The 22,209-nt window shown below is 36.6% G+C and overlaps 1 protein-coding gene across 3 annotated transcripts; it reads left to right on the forward strand.

Annotated features, from left to right (window-relative positions):
- The first annotated feature begins 2,503 nt into the window (after positions 1-2,503).
- On the forward strand, positions 2,504-14,245 carry LOC143572631 (uncharacterized). 3 transcript variants are annotated; one of them, XM_077057733.1, is made up of 13 exons: positions 2,504-2,634; positions 3,457-3,580; positions 3,705-3,759; positions 4,073-4,161; positions 4,476-4,500; positions 4,576-4,614; positions 10,511-10,628; positions 10,720-10,865; positions 11,363-11,729; positions 12,398-12,501; positions 12,649-13,483; positions 13,565-13,615; positions 13,702-14,245. In XM_077057733.1, exons 2-13 carry the CDS (start codon positions 3,503-3,505, stop codon positions 14,072-14,074), a joined length of 2,280 nt encoding a protein of 759 aa, XP_076913848.1. In that variant the 5' UTR covers positions 2,504-2,634; positions 3,457-3,502; the 3' UTR covers positions 14,075-14,245. The 3 variants fall into 3 exon arrangements, with proteins under 3 accessions (XP_076913848.1, XP_076913849.1, XP_076913850.1); XM_077057734.1 differs by lacking the exons at positions 2,504-2,634; positions 3,457-3,580; positions 3,705-3,759 and having other exon boundaries at positions 4,072-4,161; positions 4,299-4,500; XM_077057735.1 differs by lacking the exons at positions 2,504-2,634; positions 3,457-3,580; positions 3,705-3,759; ... (1 more) ...; positions 4,476-4,500; positions 4,576-4,614 and adding an exon at positions 9,781-9,859.
- Positions 14,246-22,209: the final 7,964 nt, after the last annotated feature.

The raw sequence follows: 22,209 nt of genomic DNA on the forward strand, positions 1-22,209 counted from the left end.
AAAAGATGGTAATCTATCATTCAACTCAGAATTAAAATGGACTCATCTAATTTGCCCGTTGTGTTGAGTAAACTGCCCAAACATTCTCAACAATTTGCTATACTGCTCCATGACTAGACCTAAAAATTACTACTAAAGATCATCTTACTTGAAGATTCTAATGAATCCTACAGTTCCTTAGAAGGTTCAACATTTTGATATACATCGAAGAGGAAATAAACATCTCGTTCATTCTATGTCCACGACATATATAGTTGTTCTCCCACTTGGACCTACTAGGCTACTAGTGACGTGTTCAAACGTTTCATCCTCAATAAACTCAGACTCAGTCATGTGTGTACCCATAACATACACCACTTTCATCGGGGTAAAATGTACGCGCATCCTATTAGGCCATCATAAAACTTGCTCGTCAAACATGTAACCAGACGGACCGTAATAATATAAACATTTGAACGTAATATACATACACATAGGGATGATATTTTTTTTCCCGAATACCCGTACCCGTACCTTTACCCGTACGTGTCTATTGGGTACGGGTATGGGTACTCAAATTTACTGATTATAGGTACGGATACTTTCGGGTACAGGTACGGGTACAAGTACGGGTATTATGGGTACTGGTACCCGCTTATAATATATAGGGGTTTTTATTAGGTTTCCAATACTCATGACTTAACTTTCAAGCATGATTTTCAAAACATAATATATATTAGTTGAATAAGTTCATTCTACATACATATGTGTATATTCATATATTGTGTACTAGGTTAGGAACCCGTGTATTACACGGGTTGGACAATGAAAACGGTATAACTGATAAATCTTTAAATACGTTATATGATTAAAATTACGTATTAAATATAATATTGAAAATTGAAATTTTCATATATAAGTCTCTAAATTACAAATAACTTGCAAATTTTATATATACAAATAAATTGTTATAGTTTTACCAAAACATTAACAAACCATACGTTATATAGCAACAAAGCATATACAATTTTTTTTATTTGAACTAATTGTTAGTTTCCCTTACCATTGACGATGCCATCTGATGTCCAATTATTGTTTCTACTATTATATGTAATTCGCAACAAAACAATAACCAAACTAACCATGATTTAATACCCGACACTTGTCTCATTCATTCAGTTCGATTTGTACATTCATTATTAGTCAATAGATCGAAAGAGAGAGAGGAAAAAAAAGCAAAGAAAGATTGGCTAAATTCATTTCAGCTTGATTTCAAAATAATAAAGCTTTTGTATTCATATGTGACACCTATATTGCTAATCAAAATACTGGACAAAGGGTGTTCCGGTTCCAACCAGTCCATACGAAATTAGTCACTTTGACCTTCTACCCAACCTACTTATGTTTTTTATCTTGTAAATAAGGCTTTTTGGTCAAAATAACCTAGAATAATCTGATCAATTGGTTTCTACCAACTCGCTAATGTTTCTTATCATGTTTTTATCATGGTAACATCCAAATTTGTCATTGACAAAGGGGATCTATTGCACGCAACTTGGAACAAAATATAAACAAAGAGTCAATATACTTCAGGTTTGTGAGAAGAGTAAATAAGTCATTAGGGCAATCATAATCAATAAAACGGGTGATGTAATGAACATGACTTTATAATACGAATCAAACTCGCTTTATTGTAATTCACAATAAGGCTAGATAAGGAATGAATGGGATAATGATAAGGCTAGATAAGGAATGTTTTAAATCTTAATTAAATTTTAGTTATAAATTAATAAATTTAATTAGAAATTATATGTTAAACATGAGAGCGCCACTTGGCAAACTATTAGACCAACTAAGGTGTTTGTGGTTCAACTAATATTTTTGTTTATTATAATAGTTGATTCGTATGATTTTATTTCATATATGTGTAATTTTGTATATTATTATTAAATAACATGTATTAGTTTTCTCTCTTGTTTTTCTATAAAAATTGAGGAAACAATAAACAAAGAAAATGAAAAAAGAAAATAAAAAGATGTCTAGCGAAGATTAAATGAATGTTGACTTTCTTTTCTTTGTATATGTTAATTTTGTCTTAAACATTTTGATAATTTTTTTTAAACTTTGCATTTGGTATTCATTACTCGATTTTGAATGAATTTTATATTATAGTTGATTTCTTTCATTTTTAGTTTTGGTATTATGTTTTGGTTGCGGTATTTCGGTTTTGGTATTATAGATCATTGATTTTCAGTACCGTACCGTTAACGATATCTAGTTTAGTGGAGATTAAAAAAAAAACAAAGAGGTACCAAAGCGAGTACCGTACCTAAAGTACCTGTACTCGTACCCGTACCATAAAATTCAGGTACGGGTATATGTACCAAGATTTACTGATTTTAAGTACGGGTACTTTGGGGTACAGGTACGGGTATAGGTACGGGTACGATCCCGATCTCATCACTGCATGCACATCATCACGAGGGGCAATTCAGTAATTTCGTCACCAGTAGAAGTAGCTAGGTCCTGCCTCTTAAGTTTTAGGTTTTCATTCGTCGTCACCGTTTTTGTGACGAGGAGCAGCAGTACACACACACACTCTCTCTCTCTCTCAGCAGCAGCTCTACAATATCTCATCATCAATATCACTAGCAGGTATATATCTATATACATATCTATATCTACACTCGCGATGTTCAATTCATTAAACATATTAATACCTCACCTCTTTACATCGATTCAATCGTTCAATTTCACTGATAAAACAATCGATTCGCCCTATCGTTACAGTTTCTCCAATCAATTTCCACATATAATGGATATTTGCATGTAGATTTATGATGTGTGCGACTCTAGGGTTTAGTGTACGCGTTTATGGAAATTTGCTATGATTAGGTTTAGATCTATGCTTTAAGCTAGAATTTGTTGAAGTTTGTATGTGAATATGGTGTAACTTATGTTATTTTGACTAACTGGACTGATTTTAGGGTTTTGTTATATTGTATTATCATTTGCTGCTAATTTTAATCGTACTTGAACTTGTAAAGTATCACTAGAGTTGTTGCTTTGCATAGAAAATACAACATTATCATTTTTAATGAATCATTCTGTCAACTGTGAAGCCGAGTTATGGTTTTTTCTGTCAATGTGATTTGTTCTTTTTTGGTAATACGTGACATGACTATTTGGCTATGTGTAGTGGAGGGGCTACATTGGGGGACGATTTTTGACACGTCAGCAGGGGGGGCGATTTTCATTTTAGGGTGTAGTGGTTTGTAGCCCAAAATCGGCCCAATAGTAATATAATAGTATTAGATTTCCAAGTTGAAGGGCGACATGTACTTGTCACCCCCCCCCCCCCCAAAAAAAATCGGCCTACTACTTTAGTTTTACATACGTTTTACTTTATCTAAGATTGAGTTTAGGTTGATGACCTTCTTTTAGCTACATTTGTTAACTGTTAAATATGTGACACAGGGTGCTTGAGGAATGCTGGAGTGACTAGTATCGGAATACAAGAAAGATGATGAGCAAGAAGAATCCGCTTGTATACCTGGATGTGTCTATCGATGGAGATCCTATTGAAAGAATGGTTTTCGAGGTGTTTTAGTTTTGCCCTGGATATTTATTATTGAACTGTCATTTACATAGCAATGCTATGAAAGTATGAATGTTAGCTTATTACATTACCTGTGAAAAACTTATTTTGTTGTATGGTTTTGCAGCTCTACTCAGATAGCGTTCCTAAGACTGCAGAGAATTTCCGGGCGCTATGCACCGGTAATGTTTACACCTTAATTGGTACTCTTGTTTTAAAATTTCTATGGAATTTCTGATCTCTTATTTCTATAGATTGTATAATTACACACACAAATACTCGGGATTACCTTGTTATTGCCTTATTGGAATAATTTTTTATATAGTCTTTAACATATGTGATTTGCTTAAGTACATTGATTTTTTACTTCATTGATGCTTTTACAGTGTAAATTTTGAAGGTTAGGTTTTAAGGCTTCTCTTGTTGTTAAGTTGATTGGCTTTGGGCTTGTTTATATCATGAACTTACAGTAATTGATGCTTTTTTAAATTTCAGGAGAAAAGGGGAATAGTCAAAAAACTGGAAGACCCCTGCACTATAAGGGTTCTTTTTTTCATCGCATAATTAAAGGATCTTTGGCTCAGGTATGTGTGTGCGTATTTAGTTACTTTATTTATATTGTTGTTTATTCATTTTCTATCTAGTTTCTTCTAGTCCCGCAAGTCATGGTAATCTGGTTAAAATATAAAAATAGTCAGCTATATCCTTGTTTACACTGTAGGATACAGGATTGATGGTCACAACTGCTTTTCTTGTGATGTAGTTTTAAGGTTGTATTTTGTTATTTTTATATGGTTAAATATCCTCACGCTGTTTTAAAGATTATCATCCAAAGCCTGCGTTCTATGAGTTTTTTTATGCAACCTCTAGAAGACTAAATTGTGCTATTTTTTTGCAGGGTGGTGATTTTTTCAAACGTGACGGTATGCATATTCTATTATTGGCTTTGTTTTATTTGTTCTCACATATGTCTGATTGTTTTTTATTTAATTTTGCAGGAAGTTATGGAGAAAGCATATATGATGGGAAATTTCCAGGTGAGAAATCTGTCTGTTTATTGCTTGTTGTGTGTTGTATTTAGTTAGGGTTTTAGCCCATATAGTTGGCTAAAGCCCATGGGCCTTTTATGGGTTGATAGCTAGCGTTTATTTGTGTATAAATAGATGTAGTTGTTTATGTACTTCTCACACCTTTAAGTAATAAACATTACTTCACTACAACCATCTTATTTCTTACATGGTATCAGAGCTACGGCTCTCAATCCAAACCCTAGCCGCCATCTGATCCGAACCATAGTCTGACCAGCCCGCTACCAGATCTGAAACGAGCTTTAACCTTGTTATACCTACTGTTTTGTCACGAAATCTTTTTTCGAGACACCTCCTACCATCACCGCCGCCACTATCGTAACCAGCAACCTTCGAAACATCATCCGTCAAAAAATCGCCGCCAGCCGCCGCCTGACGCGCCGCCCAGTCGCCGTCACTGTCTCCCACGCGCCGGCGCGTGATTGGGTTTCCGGTCACCGGATTTTTTCTAGATTTGTTGTTTTTTACTTCCGAAGCTTCCTGTGTTGTAAGTTTTCTGATACGACAACTTTTTCCGTCTGTCTCGGTTATTGTGTTCGAGTTTTGTTCAAACACTTCAGCTACCAGATCCAATGGAAGCCAAAAAGACCACTGAAAGTCAGATTGCTCCAGGTATTATCAACTACTCTGCTGCCTTCGCATTCTCGTTAAGCTTGACTCAAAAAATTGGGGTTCGTGGAGTCTCTTTGTCCAAAAGGGTCTTGAAAGTATGGACAAAGACGACCATCTCACTAAACCACCCCCGGACCCGATTACCAAAGAATGGAAAATTGATGATAGCGGAATCCTAATGGCCCTATGGAATGCTATGGATACACAAATCCTTACCATTGCTTAAAACTTTTCCACCGTAAAGGAAATGTGGGATCACCTATCTTCATCCTTTTCGGCTAGGGAGTCTATCTCTCATGCTTATTCTGTGGTTCAAGCCTATGGTCGGGCCGAGCAAGGTGATTTTACATTTACCGACTATTTCACACGATTCTGCAAACTCCAAGATGAGCTTCGCACTATGTTTCCACCCACTACTGATTTGAAGATTCAGGAGAAGCGAAACGCCAAGATGGATGTCATGACCTTCATTGCCGGGATATCACATAAGTATTCAAGCGCCCGACCCCTACTGTTGAGCAACTCCGCTGCTACATCTTCAGTTGCATCAACCTTTCACCTGTTACGGGAAATGTATGGTCCTGGTGCAACTCTACCTCCTACTGATACATCGGCTATGTATACATCTACTGGTCGGGGTACTGGTCGAGGTTCTCATATGACCCACAAAAAGGGTATTGGACGGGGCGGTGGTCTTGTTTGTCACTATTGCAAGGAACCAGGTCATACGAAATGGGACTGCCCGAACCGCCCTCCTGGAAGTCAGCCACCTCCTCGTCCCAAAGCTCGTTTGGCTGCCGCTGGTGAGACTTCAGATCCAACCGCCACTCCCACCTACACAGTTAGCGAAGAAGACTATTGTCGTCTCCAGCAGCTTCTAGCCTCTCAGACTCCTGCTCCTGTTCCTGCTCCATGTGCCAATACGTCCGATTCATGAACTAGGGACGAACCGTCTGATTGGCACAGGTTTTGAATCTGGAGGCCTCTACCGCTTAATCTTCCCGTCAGGTCCTACATGTTCTACAGCAACTGCTTCAGTCAATGAGGACCACTGTCGGTTAGGTCATCCCTCTACAGCGGTTATGAGGCAAATGCGTCCAGATTTACCACTTTCGTCTTTTAATTTTCATTATGAGTCGTGTCAACTTGGTAAACATACCAGGCGTCCCTATCCCCCTAGAGTGTCTAATCGAGTCAGTTTTTGTTTTTAACTTTTGCATTCTGATGTATGGGGGCCTTGCCCTACCAAATCTACTTTGGGTGCGGTTATGAGGCAAATGCGTCCAGATTTACCACTTTCGTCTTTTAATTTTCATTGTGAGTCGTGTCAACTTGGTAAACATACCAGGCGTCCTTATCCCCCTAGAGTGTCTAATCGAGTCAGTTTTTGTTTTTAACTTTTGCATTCTGATATATGGGGGGCCTTGCCTTACCAAATCTACTTTGGGTTTTGAATATTTTGTTAGCTTTATTGATGACTATTCTCGCACTACTTGGATTTATTTGATGAAATCTCGTAGTGAGGTTTTTTCCATATTTCAAGAATTTAATGCTTATGTTCAAAACCAATTTAACACCACCATTAAAACTTTCCGATCCGATAATGCTAAGGAATATTTTTCCACCGACTTTTCTTCGTACTTAAAAAACAACGGCATTATTCATGAATCATCATGTGCATATACATCTCAACAAAATGGTGTGTCCGAACGCAAAAATCGTCACCTATTGGATGTTGCTCGCACACTCATGATCCAATCACGTGTCCCTCATCGTTTTTGGGGAGATGCCGTTCTCACAGCTGCATATCTGATTAACCGTATGCCCATACCCGTTCTTCATGGTAAAACACCGTTTTCTGTACTATGTCCCACCGGTACTCCTTTTCCTCTCGCACCTAAAGTCTTTGGTTGCGTTGCCTATGTTCATGACCATCGTCCGAAAACAATCAAACTTGATCCCCGAGCCCTTCGTTGTATCTTTGTTGGTTACTCACGGGTTCAAAAAGAGTATCGTTGCTATAGCCCATCTCTTCACCGATACTTTACTAGTGCCGATGTCACTTTTAATGAGTCCTGTCCTTACTTTCCTGAGTGTTCCACTCCTATTTCTGACCCATTTCCTGACCTCGATATACCCACATCTCCCTTCATCCCCACCATTCCTGTGTCAATTCCTTCTACCGATCCAATCTCTACTGATTCTGACCCACCGACAGAATCTCCGCAACTGCTTTTCACATATGCTAGGCGAGGTAGGGGTCAAACATCAGCGACTCTTGATTCACACCCTGGCCACGACCCCGAAATACCCTCCGATACTCCGTCTACATCTGAGCAATCCACACCTCTCACTAATACATCCTTACCCGATCCAACAACCTCTGATACACCCGTTTATGATCCTCCTGGTGCCCCACTTCCCGATATACCTATTTCCTTTCGCAAGGAACCCCGGAAATGTACTCGTTACCCAATTCAGGACTATGTTGCCTACACCCACCTATCTCCTGAATCTCATGCGTACACCACTACCCTTGATTCCTACCCGATTCCCAAAAATGTGACGAGCTCTCTCGCTCACCCAGGATGGAGACATGCTATGGAAGATGAAATTGGGGCTCTAAAGTCCAATCATACATGGGATCTTGAAACACTTCCTAAAGGGAAGCGTATTGTTGGTTGTCGTTAGGTGTTTACGGTTAAACTACACCCGGATGGCTCCTTACACCGCTTAAAGGCTCGGTTGGTTGCAAAAGGGTATTCTCAGGCATATGGCATTGATTACGATGAAACCTTCTCTCCGGTTGCTAAAATGCCATCTGTCCGTATTTGTATCGCTCTTGCTGCCATTAATCATTGGCCGCTCCACCAGCTTGATGTCAAGAACGCCTTTCTTAATAGTGTTCTTGAGGAGGAGGTATATATGGAGCAGCCCCCAGGGTTCGTTGTTGAGGAGGAGGCCTCGAAAGTTTGTAGACTACGTCGTTCTCTATATGGTCTTAAACAGTCTCCCAGGGCATGGTTTGGTCGATTCTCTAATGTTATGGGACAGTTTGGGATGACTCGGAGTGCCTACAATCACTCTGTCTTCTTTAGACATCGGAAAGGAAAGAGGATTATCGTAGTTGTTTATGTGGATGACATTATAATCACAGGTGATGACGAGGTCGGGATTACCGAACTCAAGCAGTTTCTTCAGTCTCAGTTTCAGATCAGCGACTTAGGTCGATTGAGGTATTTCCTTGGCATAGAAGTATCCCGCTCTCCACAATACTTCTCTCCCAACGAAAGTATGTTCTTGATATGTTAACTGAATGTGGCTTACTGGGTTGTAAACCTGTTGATACCCCAATGCTTCCTACAAAGAAACTCCTCCCAAAGGAAGGAGATCCAATGAAAGATCCTGAGCGATACAGACGGTTGGTTGGTAAACTTAATTATTTAACCGTCACACGACCGGATATCTCCTTTACTGTTAGTGTTCTGAGCCAATTTATGGCTACACCATACACCGGTCACTGGGATGCCGTCCTTCGTGTCTTAAGATATCTTAAGACCTCACATGGCTTGGGTATATTATACTCCGATCAGGGTCATTGTCGTGTAGGTGCCTTCACGGAAGAGGGAGATGGTCGGATATCAGGGTTCTCAGATGCAGATTGGGCAGGTTGTCCGATTTCTCGACGATCTACCACCGGATATTGTGTGTTTGTTGGAGGAAATCTTGTATCATGGAAGAGTAAGAAGCAACACACGGTTTCCCGGTCGAGTGCCGAATCGGAGTATAGAGCCATGGCAGATGTAACATCAGAGATGACATGGGTTCGTCGTCTTCTCAGAGAGCTCGGGGTTGTTTCTAATGACTTGATGAGGTTATACTGTGATAGTCAGTTAGCCATTCACATGGTCAAGAATCAAGTATTTCATGAGAGGACAAAACATATTGAGGTCGACTGCCACCTTATCAGAGATCGAGTGGTAGGCACACAAACTGATCCTCCTTCCATTCAACCAGTTCATGTGAAGACAAATTTTCAGCTAGCAGACATTCTAACTAAACCGCTCCGGAAAGCTCAGATAGATTTTATTTGTAACAAGTTGGGCATGATTAACATCTATGCTCCAACTTGAGGAGTGTTAGTTGTATTTAGTTAGGGTTTTAGCCCATATAGTTGGCTAAAGCCCATGGGTCTTTTATGGGTTGATAGCTAGGGTTTATTTGTGTATAAATAGATGTAGTTTATGTACTTCTCACACCTTTAAGTAATAAACATTACTTCACTACAACCATCTTATTTCTTACATTGTGTATTTTTGAACTTTGATGGTCTTAAGTTGCTCTAAGTAGTTGAATATCATATACATTGTTTCTAAGGTGTATGTAAAAGATGTATAAATAAGCTTTAACATTTCTCTACACTATATTTATTTATATTTACACTATGCCACTTGTATTTTGAGAGAAAATGGGTTTCCTTTTTGCATTGCCTGTGAAGGTGGGGGCTGACATTGATCTTATACTTTGCTGCATGGGAGCTCGACCCTCACTGAATTTGGACAATTGTAGTTGTCTTGAAATGGTGGGTGTATGAATATTTTTGTTGTGTGTCTTTGTTTCTAGAGTGGTTTGAAATCTATGGCTTTTGATTTAAGTACAAAGTATATGGTTTTCATCAAGTATACATTTTTTTTTTCCTGTCATGCTTTAAATTGACGATCAATACATTCTCATGATTTATTGGTGCATTCTTGCATGCTTTGATTGTTTTTATGTATGGTAGAAGAACATGGAGAATCTTTTTAAGATGGAAAAAGAAAAAGAAACATGTTTTTTTAAGCTGTTAGGGAAGTAAAAAAGTTTGCGTTTTGAAGTTACCCTTTTTTGCTATATAAAAAGTGTATTTTTTATATTCAAATAAGGTGTAACCCTTGAGAAACTAAAACTTAACAGTTTCAGATTAAATAACCTGTAGTATTTGAAATAAGATAATATTATTTATTTTTATTACTTTAAGTAACTTGTAATAGTGATAAAACAATTATATAAAGTGGTGGTTTATACATAGCTGACATGACATGATCCTATGGTTACTCAACAGGTGGCATTTGCAGATGGCTTGTCATGATTTTCTAATTCAGTCATTATTCTAATATGTTTATCAATTTTGGTTTTTGGCTATCTTGTCCATTATATAGGGGATTAATATTAATAACCGGTTATGCCATTTCAGATGAATCCTCCAAGTTGAAACATGATGCCCCTGGTCTTCTAACAATGGCAATTTCTGATCGTGATTCACGTGGTTCTTTATTCAACATCACATTTGCTGCTAACCGTCATCTTGATAGGTTTGTTAATCGTTAAACTTACTGTTTTTATCCCTTTTCTTAAATAAAATATGTTCGTTGAATTTAAATTAAGCCAACATTTCTTGAACAGGAAGTATGTTATTTTCGGAAAGCTTGTGCAAGGAGTTGATGTATTGAAAAAAATTGAAAATGCTGGTGATGAAGATGGCAAGCCAACTGTGACAGTGAAGATCATCTACTGCGGTGAAATAAGTGAGAGTGAGAATCAAAGTTCCGGTGCGTCTAATGAATTTATCATATGTTGTCTCAGAATTTACATTTTTGTCCTTTATATATCAAGTCTTTTCTGGTTTAATAATTGATAATCTATCATGAAATGTTCATGTTGTGTTTGTGAGTTTTTATTTTAAGAATGAAAGAAGCGAGATAAATCAAAAGATTTTGTGTCACCAAGTGTCATTTTGGAAAGAATGAAGTGGAAGGAAAAGAATAAATATGAAGAGAGATTTGGTTTCTTGATGTTTTAAACTTTACCAAAATGCCCTTATAGTATTTTTAGCATGATTTTTAAGTACCAAAGTTTAAGGGTGCAGCTGTAAGAATGCCAATTTGTCTTCCTTTCTCACCAACATGGGGACACAAAAGAATAATAATACTTTTCCAGCTCAAGAACACAATTTGTTTCGTTTTTTGTTTTAATCTGTCTGTTTATTTTTCTTTTCTTTTTTTATTTACTTTTTCCCCTCTTTATAATTTGTTTTTAATACTCATAGATAAAAATACAGCAAGCAAAAAATCAGGCAAAGATGTTTCATCAGAGGTTCACAGTCATGAAGATAAGCGGAAGGGAAAGCACAAGAAGTCTTCGAAAGATCGAAGAAAGAAGAGGAAAAGATATTCTTCAACTGAATCTGACAGTTCTTCAGACTCGGATTCTGAGTCCTCAGATTCTGACAGTGAGTTTGACTCTGATATATCATCGTCGTCATCGTCTGATATTAGTTCATCAAGTGATGAAAGACGTAAGAAAAAGAAGAGATCTTCTAGAAGGGACAGACACAAACGCAGTAAAAGGAGGGACAAGAGACGTGAGAAGAAGCGCAGGAAGCGTGATAGGAAGTCCAAACGCAAATCAAAAAGGTTATTTTATAATTTTTATAAAGTTTCTAACAATGTGTCTTATACTATATATCATTTTTTGGAATGATGTACATGAGGCCATCCAAGTATTCATGTTCTTTTCACTTTATTTACCAGGGTCACACTTATTTTTGTAACCACCCTATAGGCTACTTAAGTCAGTATGTTGTCACATTTATACCAGCTTTGGCCAAAAACTCGTCTGGTGACAGATTGTTTCTAAACTTCTTGGAAGACAAAATATACCTTCTATTAGGTGTCAATACATTACTGGTTTAAGTTGTTTTTTCAATAAAATAAATGACATTTTAGGTTTTTGTTCTAGAAAGAGGCTCTAATGGATGGGTGGCCTTAATAGAAAAGGGTGATTATTCGTCTTTTTTTTTGCGTACATCAAGTTCATTATATACTCACCTTGTTTTAACTATTGGGGGATATCTAAATACTTCTTTCGATGACATCTAATGTGCAAAGGGTATTTTTAGATTGAATTTCACCATGAAAGAAAATGTAACAATAGTTCATGGACCTTAACAAAGGGTATATTAAATATTGATAGATACACTAGTTTTATTAACAACGGACTATCAAAGCATGACATTTTTGTGGAGAAAATAGTTCTGTATATTGCACAATAGCCTTATTCTTCTGTCTTGTTCTAATTTTAGGGCTTCTGATATTCTAAGCGGGAGTGAAAGTGAACATGGTTCTGAGGATAATGGTGATGCTAGACAGCCAAGTCAGAAGCATAATAACTCGGCTAAACTCACTGGTTTGTGCACTGTTTCTTAACATTAAGTTTTGTAGAAGACTACCTAGGAAAGATCAACAATTTTTGAATTTACCTTGGAATTTCCGTTTGGTTGCTACAAATTTATTATTATTATCGCTTATTTTCTTCATTTTCTAACATATCCAGATGGCAATCAATCTCCATCGGCTGAAGTTGAAGACAGTGCTGTTCGTCACAAAACCGGAGATGCATACGAAAGAGAGGATGGTGAATACCCTAAGGAAAATGGTGATCGTCCAAGCAATGGTGTTGATGTGGCTAAGGTTGCCGAGAGACCTAATGTTACGAACGACCACCCTCAAAGGGCCTCAAGCAAGAGCATGAGTATCAGCCCTAAGAGGAGCCCAAGTGTGAGCCCAAGGCGCAACATGAGCAGGAGCCCAAGTGGCAGTGGGTCCCCTAGACGTCCCACCTTGCTAAAAAACCGAAGCCCGGTCAGAAGTGAAAGCAGCAAGAGTCCAGTCAGAAGCATTAGCAGAAGTCCAGTCAGGGGCAAAAATCTCAGAAGTCCAAGCCGAAGCCCAAGTCCGGTTAGACCTCGAGTCAGAAAAAGTGTTAGCAGGAGTCCTACACCATCACCATCGCCGCCTCGAAGTAGAAGGTCTTCACGGAAGTCTGTGAGCAGAAGCCCCGTTAGATCTTCTAGAAGAAGTTATAGCAGAAGCCCAGTGAGATCTTCTAGACGAAGCTTAAGCAGAAGCTCGGGTCGGGTTCCGCTAAGGAGAAGCCCGAGCCGCAGCCCTATCAGGGCACCTGTGAGGGGCGGTAGGCGTAGTTATTCTAGAAGTCCTGTCGGGCGCAGGGATAGGTCACCTTCTCGAAGTGTTTCTCCCGATGGTTCCCCTAAGCGTATCAGAAGAGGGAGGGGTTTCAGTAATCGGTACTCTTATGCACGTAGATATCATTCTCCAGATCGTTCACCAGTCAGATCTTATCGCTATGGTAGGAGTGACCGTGACAGGTAACAAAACTTTGTAAATAGTTGAGGGTTATGATTACAACTTACAAAACTTTATTTTTACAATAATAATTTTATTTGCAGGTTTTCAAGCTATAGGCGCCGCAGCCCGTTAAGGGACAGGAGTCCACCAAGGTATGTGGAATACGTGAATAATTTTTTTTAATGTTATGTAAAACTTTCTCATTAATAATGTTATGTAATGCACTTATTTACTACAGGTACAGAGGTAGAAGAAGCAGGACTCGTAGCCCAAGTCTCTCACGAAGCCCTATTCGCCGCCGCGGTCGTTTTAGTCGCAGCCGCTCACCTGTCGAGAAATCACGATACAGGCCTTCGCCACCTGTCGAAAGGAGAAGGGCGCCACGCAGCATAACTCCACCTTCTAGGAGCAGGAGCCCCTATGAACGAAAGTCTTCACGCTCACCATCTCCAAGAAAGACCATCAGATCGAGGTCGAGGTCAAAGTCTAAGTCAGTATCAAAGTCTAGATCTAGGTCGAGGTCGAGGTCAAGGCTGTCTTCTGGAAGTCCGCCTGCGAAGAAAGGATTAGTGTCATATGGAGACGGTTCACCAGACTCTGGTCAGAAGTGAGACATGGGTTTTTGATATGGTTGACTTATCCTTTTAAGTATTTATGCTTTTATTATAGACTTGGCATGTAGGGTGTGTTTTGAATAACAGACTGTTTTCTGCGCTTGTTTTCTTGTTGCTAGACCGACTAGTAAGACGATTGAATGTCTATTCAGAGGCTTGGACTTTTGCTTTTAAAGCTTCTTTTGTTATCTTTATTGTTATGCGGATGTCATGCTTTTATCGTTCTAGAAAAGGCATGACATCAATTGCGTAAGAGTGAGCCGAAAGAGTGAGAATTGTTTCAGGATAAAACTATAAACAAACAAGGCCGTGAGCCGAAAGATTTCTTATGGTTACTATTGAGATTTTAATATGAAGTTTTGGCATATAGGTACATTACTAATGAATTCTACATTAAGTTGTAAGGTCACATAGAATTTTTAAAATTTTAGCTAGACAACTAAAATATATTTAGACTGTTTTATTGTGAATGATATAAGAGGTCACATATAATCATACTAATAAATTTTTGAAAATAAATGACTTAAGAGATATGGTTGTACCAGGTATTTTGAATCCAATAAAAGATCGTATCCATGTGTTAGCAAATTTACAGCCTAATGTGTGTGATAGATTTTGGACCAATCAAATACAAGAGACATCATCAGAGACAGACGATTATTCTTAACAGAATGGTTCCCACTCAATAAGAGTGGCGTTTACCCACATCAACTATATATATATATATATATATATATATATATATATATATATATATATATAAGGTCTTTGATCAAGACAGGATCATCTTCACTCAATACTTCTCACGCTAGAGCCTGGTTACATAGAGAACCTCCTTCCTGTGACAAGACTAATGGTGGTCGGTTTTGTAGGTCAAAAGTCACGAAATACATATTTCATTATTTCAAGTAGAGCTCTGCTACAACTTACTCCCACAGTTATTATGGTTTAGTGTTTTTCCTGATTACAAAATAGACACACTTGTAAGAACCGCCTTTGTGAGCTAGCCCACACGATAGAGATGAAAACCTCTTAAATATGAGGTATCGGGCTCACTCCAAGCAAGTAGTAAATTTGGTGTAATATATAGACAATGAGTAATAGTAGGAGTAACATTTGTCGTTAGAGAAAAAAAAAAACAACAGATAAATTGAAAACTTGAGACTAAAAATCAGTTACCAATTATCAAGGGGTCTATTGATATTGAATTTAAATGATTACACACAATGAATCAATGGAACAAATGAAAAATAAAATGTATTGCATAATTCACTTAACATGTTATGTATCTATGTAATTTTGCATAATTCACCTTCTAAATCCTACTCTTTAATCTATTCCTTTGTCAAACACCAAGGGGAGATATCTTCATTAGCACACCCTGATACTACTGCTATGTTATATGTCGCTGGGCTTAGGTGTAGACATAGTACATACGTATAGGGGTCGGGCAACCCTTGAGAAAAAAATTTTAGTAGTATATATAAGCTAAAATCCTGATCAACCCATGTGAAAATTTTGCGCCGACCCCTCTAGAGTTTCGAGAACAAGTCCTTCAAGACAGTAGTTGAAAAGGTAAAAAAAAAAATGGTCACTGGAAATTTTAGTTACATAGGGAGATTGGGATGGAAAGGTGATATGAACAAGATAATGGGCGTTTGGAACTTTGAATATATTTCTAGGTAACTGTGAAGTGAACTCTACTCGTTTATGTTTTTTATGTGTTTCAAATTTGACTCTTTATAGTCTTTTTTTTTTTCACTTTTAACTTTCGATATACAATTTAAATTTAAAGTAAGTTTTGTTCTTTCTTTATTATTTATATATACGAATTTTTTGTTTTCTGTTAATCTAAGTGATCTTACACTTATTTTATATATGCTTTTATTTATTAGTTGATTTAAATTATCTTTAACTAATTTTTTTATCATTCGGTTGAATGTTTCTTTATTCCCTCGCTGTATGAAGCTCTCGCCACTAACAATGTTTAAATTTACCTTTTGATATTTTGATTTCTATATCCGATTTTGTTCAATTTTAGTTTTTAGTTTGAATTTAAAAATGTTAAACTTTTTATTTATATTTTATATAGTTTGACATGTAGATAATTTTTTTTTAATGTTTGGGACTCTCGGTTCTTTTGTGTTATCTTATTTTTTTCATTTTTATTATACCGGCCTTTCAAAAAAGAAAATATTATTATGAATGTTGATGATTTGATTTGAATTTTGTTAACCTGCCAAGAACAAATTTAGAAGTTAAGATATATTGTATTTTTTAGTTATGCATCTATACTATACTAGCTTTAGAAACCCGTGTATTACACGAGGTAATTTAATGTATAAATTACAATAAATTTGATGATTTTTTATTTTTATTTTTAATTTTGGTGCAACAACCCAATATCGACCGAATTCACGTCATGCTTTTAACATTTTTTTATCATAGGTCTATACAATTGTCAATACTATTCTAGGCTCCTACTGATTTGTTTTTTAGGTTTATTGTAGTTACAGTAAGGAACCTAAATGATACCGACCGACCACGTGTCGTTGCCCCCACCGCAACGCGGTGGGTTTATTTCACCAAGTATTTTTATATTAATATTTATTTTGAAATAAAATGTAAAAGAAAAGTGAATATGACATATATTATGATCAATTAAGATCTTGGTTTTAGACGGAAAAAAGTTGTGAGGTTGAACCACAAACTGATATGTGTCACAGTTATTTTCTTTTATCAGAATATGTAGATATAATATAAGAGTTAGGGACCTCTTAAATTTTAAGATGTACCACTCTTATTGCATGTTATACAAGTAATAATGCATAGAATTTTAAAAATGTAGGGGGAAATTAGTCTTTGCTCATTTAAAAATAAATTACAACAATAGTCCTTCAACTTTAATCAAGTTTTGTTAATTTATTAAATAGTTACACATTTCCTCCTAATTCTAAACCAACTACCCCCCACGACTCTTTAATGACCGTATCTTTTTACTCTTTAATATTTTTTCTAAAAAAATACACCATAAAAACGAATATTTTATTCTCTTTAATTTGAGTATGGTATTGCTATAGTTTATTAATTTTTTAAAAACTAACATGTTACGCGATTACCATTTATTACCGGCAACTGGTCGGGCATGTTCGGCTAATGGTGTTGGAACGGGTTAGATTGGAACATGTTGATACAAAAAGGGTTAATTTAGTTCATGCTGAGATGAGTTTAGATCGAAAAGGTTCATGTCAAAACGGAATTCGGGTCGGAACTGGTCCGTCAAAACGGATTGGGTTAAAAATAGATTATTTGAAATTACTATACATTTCATCTTTGCTTCTTGCTTGTCGCCACCAGTTACGCGCGTTTAAGCATCAGTTACGTGGATGGCATACCGAGTTGCTCACGTATAGGCGTTATGTGACGCACTTACTGGCACCGGTTACACGTCCGATGCCACGTTAAATGCATACCACCGTCGAGTTACGTACGTACCGTTGCGAGGTTACAAACATACTAACACCAATTACATTTGTGCGTACACCGTTGCATCGCGCGGGCAACTGGCTAGTTTTTAATAACGCTTCACATATCTTTTTTCTGTTTGTTATATAATATTTTATTTGATCATCTTTTTTTAAGGTTTATTGGATTTAAATAATCCAAACTTTGGTCAATTGGCCAATATTAATCTCAACTTAAGAATTGGCTCACATTAATCCTAACTTTCATTGTATTGACTGTCAACGAACTTTTTCCTAACGGAGTCTAACTCCGTTAATTTTTGCTTACGTGGCTGCTTATGTGGCACAAAATAACATTAATATTTTAAAAACACTCTTTTAACACATATATCAAAGTTCATGGACCATTTGTAAAAATTACTCATCACCATCTAACATCTTATACCACCACCACACCATTACTACCAGTCTACCACCACCACATCAAGCTACCATCACCTCACCATTATCACCACCATCACTACATAAGCATGGCCACCACACCATTCTATTCAGAAAAATCAGAGTATGTGGATCTGAACGAAATTTGAACATTGACAGAAATTTGATCGGAACAAAATAAATATGTTTTGTAGAGTTATTCTGCCGTCGTACAATTCGTAACACATTGTTTTCTTATACAAACCTGCTGGAAAACTTAATCATGGTCGGAAAAAACGAAAATAACCGGAAAAAAGTAGTTAGGCCACCAGAACAACAATTTTCTTCACCGAAGAAATATGATACAGTCGGAACTTGATGTGTTATTACTAAATCAGAAAATGACACTAATATGGCTTGCCGAAAACGCGTCCCCAGAATGGCCTCACCCGGAATATCCAGTTTCTTGTCGTAAAGAAAAACGGTTACGAGATCAATTAACACTCTACAAATCATCAAACAATTCTGATCATGCTCACATCCATGGCATGAACGTCGCCGGAAATTTCTGTTGTTACAGCGAAAAATATGGTTACCTTGCCGGAAAAACCGTTTTTAAGCCGGAAATCTTGCATGAATCGTCAAAAACATCACCGGAAAATATGGTAGCCTGATGTGGTAGTGGTGGTAATGGTGTGGTGGTGGTATAAGATGTTAGAGAATGATGATGGTGATGGGTAATTTTTACAAATGGTCCATGAACTTTGATATATATGTTAAAAGAGTGTTTTTAAAAAATTAATGTTTTTTTGTGCCACATAAGCAGCCACGTAAGCAAAAATTAACGGAGTTAGACTCCGTTAGGAAAAGGTTCGTTGACAGCCAATACAGTGAAAGTTGGGATTAATGTGGGCTAATTCTTAAGTTGGGATTAATATTGGCCAATTGACCAAAGTTTGGATTATTTAAATCAAATAAACCTTTTTTTAACTAGACGGGTGCCCGCGCGATGCAGCGGGTGTTTGAACCTGTTAATCACGTACAAATATAAGTGTTTATGGTTCGGTTAAAAACTTGAAATCGTTTAAATCGGTCATTGGTTTGACTTCTTTTTTCTTTTTCTTTTTTTACTTTCGGTTTGTTGGTCGGTTTCAAAATTTTCAAAACGTAGTGAACGGTTGGTTCGCAGTTTATATCGGCAACCGGCCATATGAAACCAGAAAAGACTGTAAATTAACCTAATTGCAATATGATTCCTTTTGTAATCTTTGTTATTATTTCACGTCCTAAATCTTCCATTAATATTTACCGTTTATGTGACTAAAATTATCATTTTTTATTTATGATCATCTTAAATATCATATTATGTTGGTTTTAGTTAAAATTGATGGTACATTAAAATTATTAATTATTTTAAACTAAATTTATTATTAAAGTTTAAACTGTGAAACCAAACTTGAACCATGACGTTAGTAACGATTCGGTTTCAACTTTCAACGGTTGAGTTTGGTTTGGACGACAAAAAATCAGTATTACGGTTGGACTCACAAGTTTAACTTAAAAACCATCAAAACTGACACTGAACACCCCTACGTAACATATTAATTTATTTAAAATGAAAAAAAATTACGACAATATCATATCCAAATTAAAGAGAATAAAATGCTCGTTTTTATGGTGTAATTTGTTTATAAAAATATTAGCGTATAAAAAAGCTATAGTCATTTAAAAATCATGGGTGAGAAGTTAGTTTACAAGTTAAATTAAAAACATAATATGGTTAAAGATGAGGGACCAAACTTGTAAGTTGAATGGATTGTGTTTAAAAGACATGTTTACCCCTGCTAGCTGAAAAAGTTATATATATAGCAACTTGATCCGACCCGAACGGTTGTACCGGACAGGAGAAGCAGGAAGGAACGGTTACAGAAGGCGAACACCATATTATTCCCTCCGGTGACTGCCGCCGGAATCCGTTACAACTATTAATTACCTCAATCGACGGTGACTTATTATTATTATTATTCCTTCCTTTTCATTGATTGATTTTGAATCCAGAAAATAGAATAGTTGAGTAATATACAATGCTTACTAAACCTAATAAGAGGCGCAGTGTAGTGCAGGTGACATAAGTATAAGAATATGAATATATTAGGTCTAACTTTTTCAATACACTGTTGCTTGTTTTCTTCTGTTTACTCTCTACTATCGATTTAATCAACATACCTTCTAACATTAATACCTGCAATGCTCAAGAGTTAATGTGGATATATTATTATTATTATTTTTTTACACTTTGTGTTCATTGTTGCAGCCAAAATTTCTTCAAGATGAAACTTATTTTGCTTGCTCTGGAGTCTACCATTCACCAATTCATCTGGTGCTTACTTAACCTGTTTTTCAAGATACAATCTGATCCAGTAAACCTTGATTTTTTATTTAATTCATGGTTGGATAACATTTATATTTGGTGACCTAAGCAATTAATGCGGAAACATATCGGATATCAGTCAATGACCGGTATCTGAGATATCAGTTATCGTAGTAAGATATCGGTAATTTTAATATCATGTAAAATTCATTTATATAGCAATTTAACATAAATAATTCATTATAGTCTCATACCATTAACAAAATAACCTTTTGCAAATTGCAAAACACTAAGGGGGTGGGGGTGGTCCAATTTTCATCACTCACCAGACCCAATGGCGATGTGCCACCCCACCCCACCACATTTCATCACTAGTGATGGAATTTAGTGGGGGTGGTGGTAGTGTGATGAGTTATGATATATATATACACACACACACACACACATATATATATGTATAGAAATAGGTTTTTTGTGTGAGTGAAATAATGATATTTAGGGGTGTGTGTGTATATATATATATATATAGAGAGAGAGAGAGGGAGATAGAACATCCATCACGTTTTTGATAGATTCTGTGATCACCATCTCGTTTATTCATCCATCACCCGTGATGAAAGGGGTGGCGGCGGTGTTCCACCCTTCATCACTTGTGATGGGAGCCCCATCACAGACCACCCCCACCCCCTAACAATCGTAGCAAGTAATAATAATTAAGACTTAAAACACTAACATTGAACACTAAAAATTGATAATTAAGACTTAAAGCACTGATATCAGGAATATCGGTGATATATCGGTCAAATATTTGTCCAATATCGGTTAATTATCGGTCAATATCGTTGATATTATCGGTACTGATATTCTGAACCGATATTCTGATTTATTTATCGGCAAGGGACCGATAACCAATATATCACTGATATATCGATGATATATCTGCGATATCGACTGCATAGTTGGTGACTATAACTTCTGTAATCTTTGCAAGTTTAAGAATCTATTATACCATAACAAAGATAAGATTGATAAGTGATGGTAGTGTTAGAATGGTACTTGGTTAGTTGATTCACAGGCAACCATTGATCTTGATCTTTATTATGTACTATGCAGTTTGATATGCATCGAACAATGCTGCAAGGCCTTCCAGTATATGGTGATTATTACAAACCAAAAGCATTGGAATCATCAAAAAAGTATGTTTCCATCTCATATATAACTTAACTATTTTTCAGTAACGCTTATAATGGAAACTAGTATGATTAAGAACACCATTTCTGAGTGCATCTCCTAAATTCAATAAGACAAGGATGATGAAGCTAAAGAGACGGCACTTTAAAGCAACATAGTTATGCAGAATGGTGATGTCATCACCGTCATTCTTCGTGTACTCGAGTCCTCCTCTCGTACTCTTGGAAAACTTCAACTCATTATACTCTGCAGTCGGTCATAAAATATTAATCTCAAATCGACCCTTGTTGACATGGAAACCGTTCAATAACTCAATACTATTATCTCTTTAATGATAAGTGCTGAATTTATCAAAAAACACACACCTATTTTGTCTTTAGATGGGGACAGTACGTGGACTAGGCCTATAGACAAACTATTAGCATGCGTAATTGTCAAAGGCGCACTCACGGATCAAAGGGTGAGCCTTGGGCCCAAGCGCAAGGTGCTTAAATAGCGTGGGCCTGAGGTTAGCAAAGCGCATAGCATAAACATACTAGGGCTTTTGACAACATAGTTATAATGTTAAATAATACACACTTTTTGGATACAAGTATTTTGTGCATCTTTAGCGTGATCATATGATTTTAAATTATCTTTTTTGTGATAGTGGGTTACAAATTAGAAAATAGGATAATCATGTGGTA

The sequence above is a fragment of the Bidens hawaiensis genome, unplaced genomic scaffold, assembly GCF_021521415.1.
Source record: "Bidens hawaiensis isolate Kalapana, Puna unplaced genomic scaffold, B.hawaiensis_p1.1 tig00025981_1, whole genome shotgun sequence".
Taxonomy (NCBI): Eukaryota; Viridiplantae; Streptophyta; class Magnoliopsida; order Asterales; family Asteraceae; genus Bidens; species Bidens hawaiensis.

Bases quoted from the DNA above. Each gene is read 5' to 3' on its own strand.
- LOC143572631 (XM_077057733.1), top strand. From the start codon at position 3,503: ATGATGAGCAAGAAGAATCCGCTTGTATACCTGGATGTGTCTATCGAT. The intron at 10,866-11,362 runs GTGCGTCTAATG...TAATACTCATAG, and splicing joins GAGTGAGAATCAAAGTTCCG to ATAAAAATACAGCAAGCAAA. The intron at 11,730-12,397 runs GTTATTTTATAA...TTCTAATTTTAG, and splicing joins TCCAAACGCAAATCAAAAAG to GGCTTCTGATATTCTAAGCG.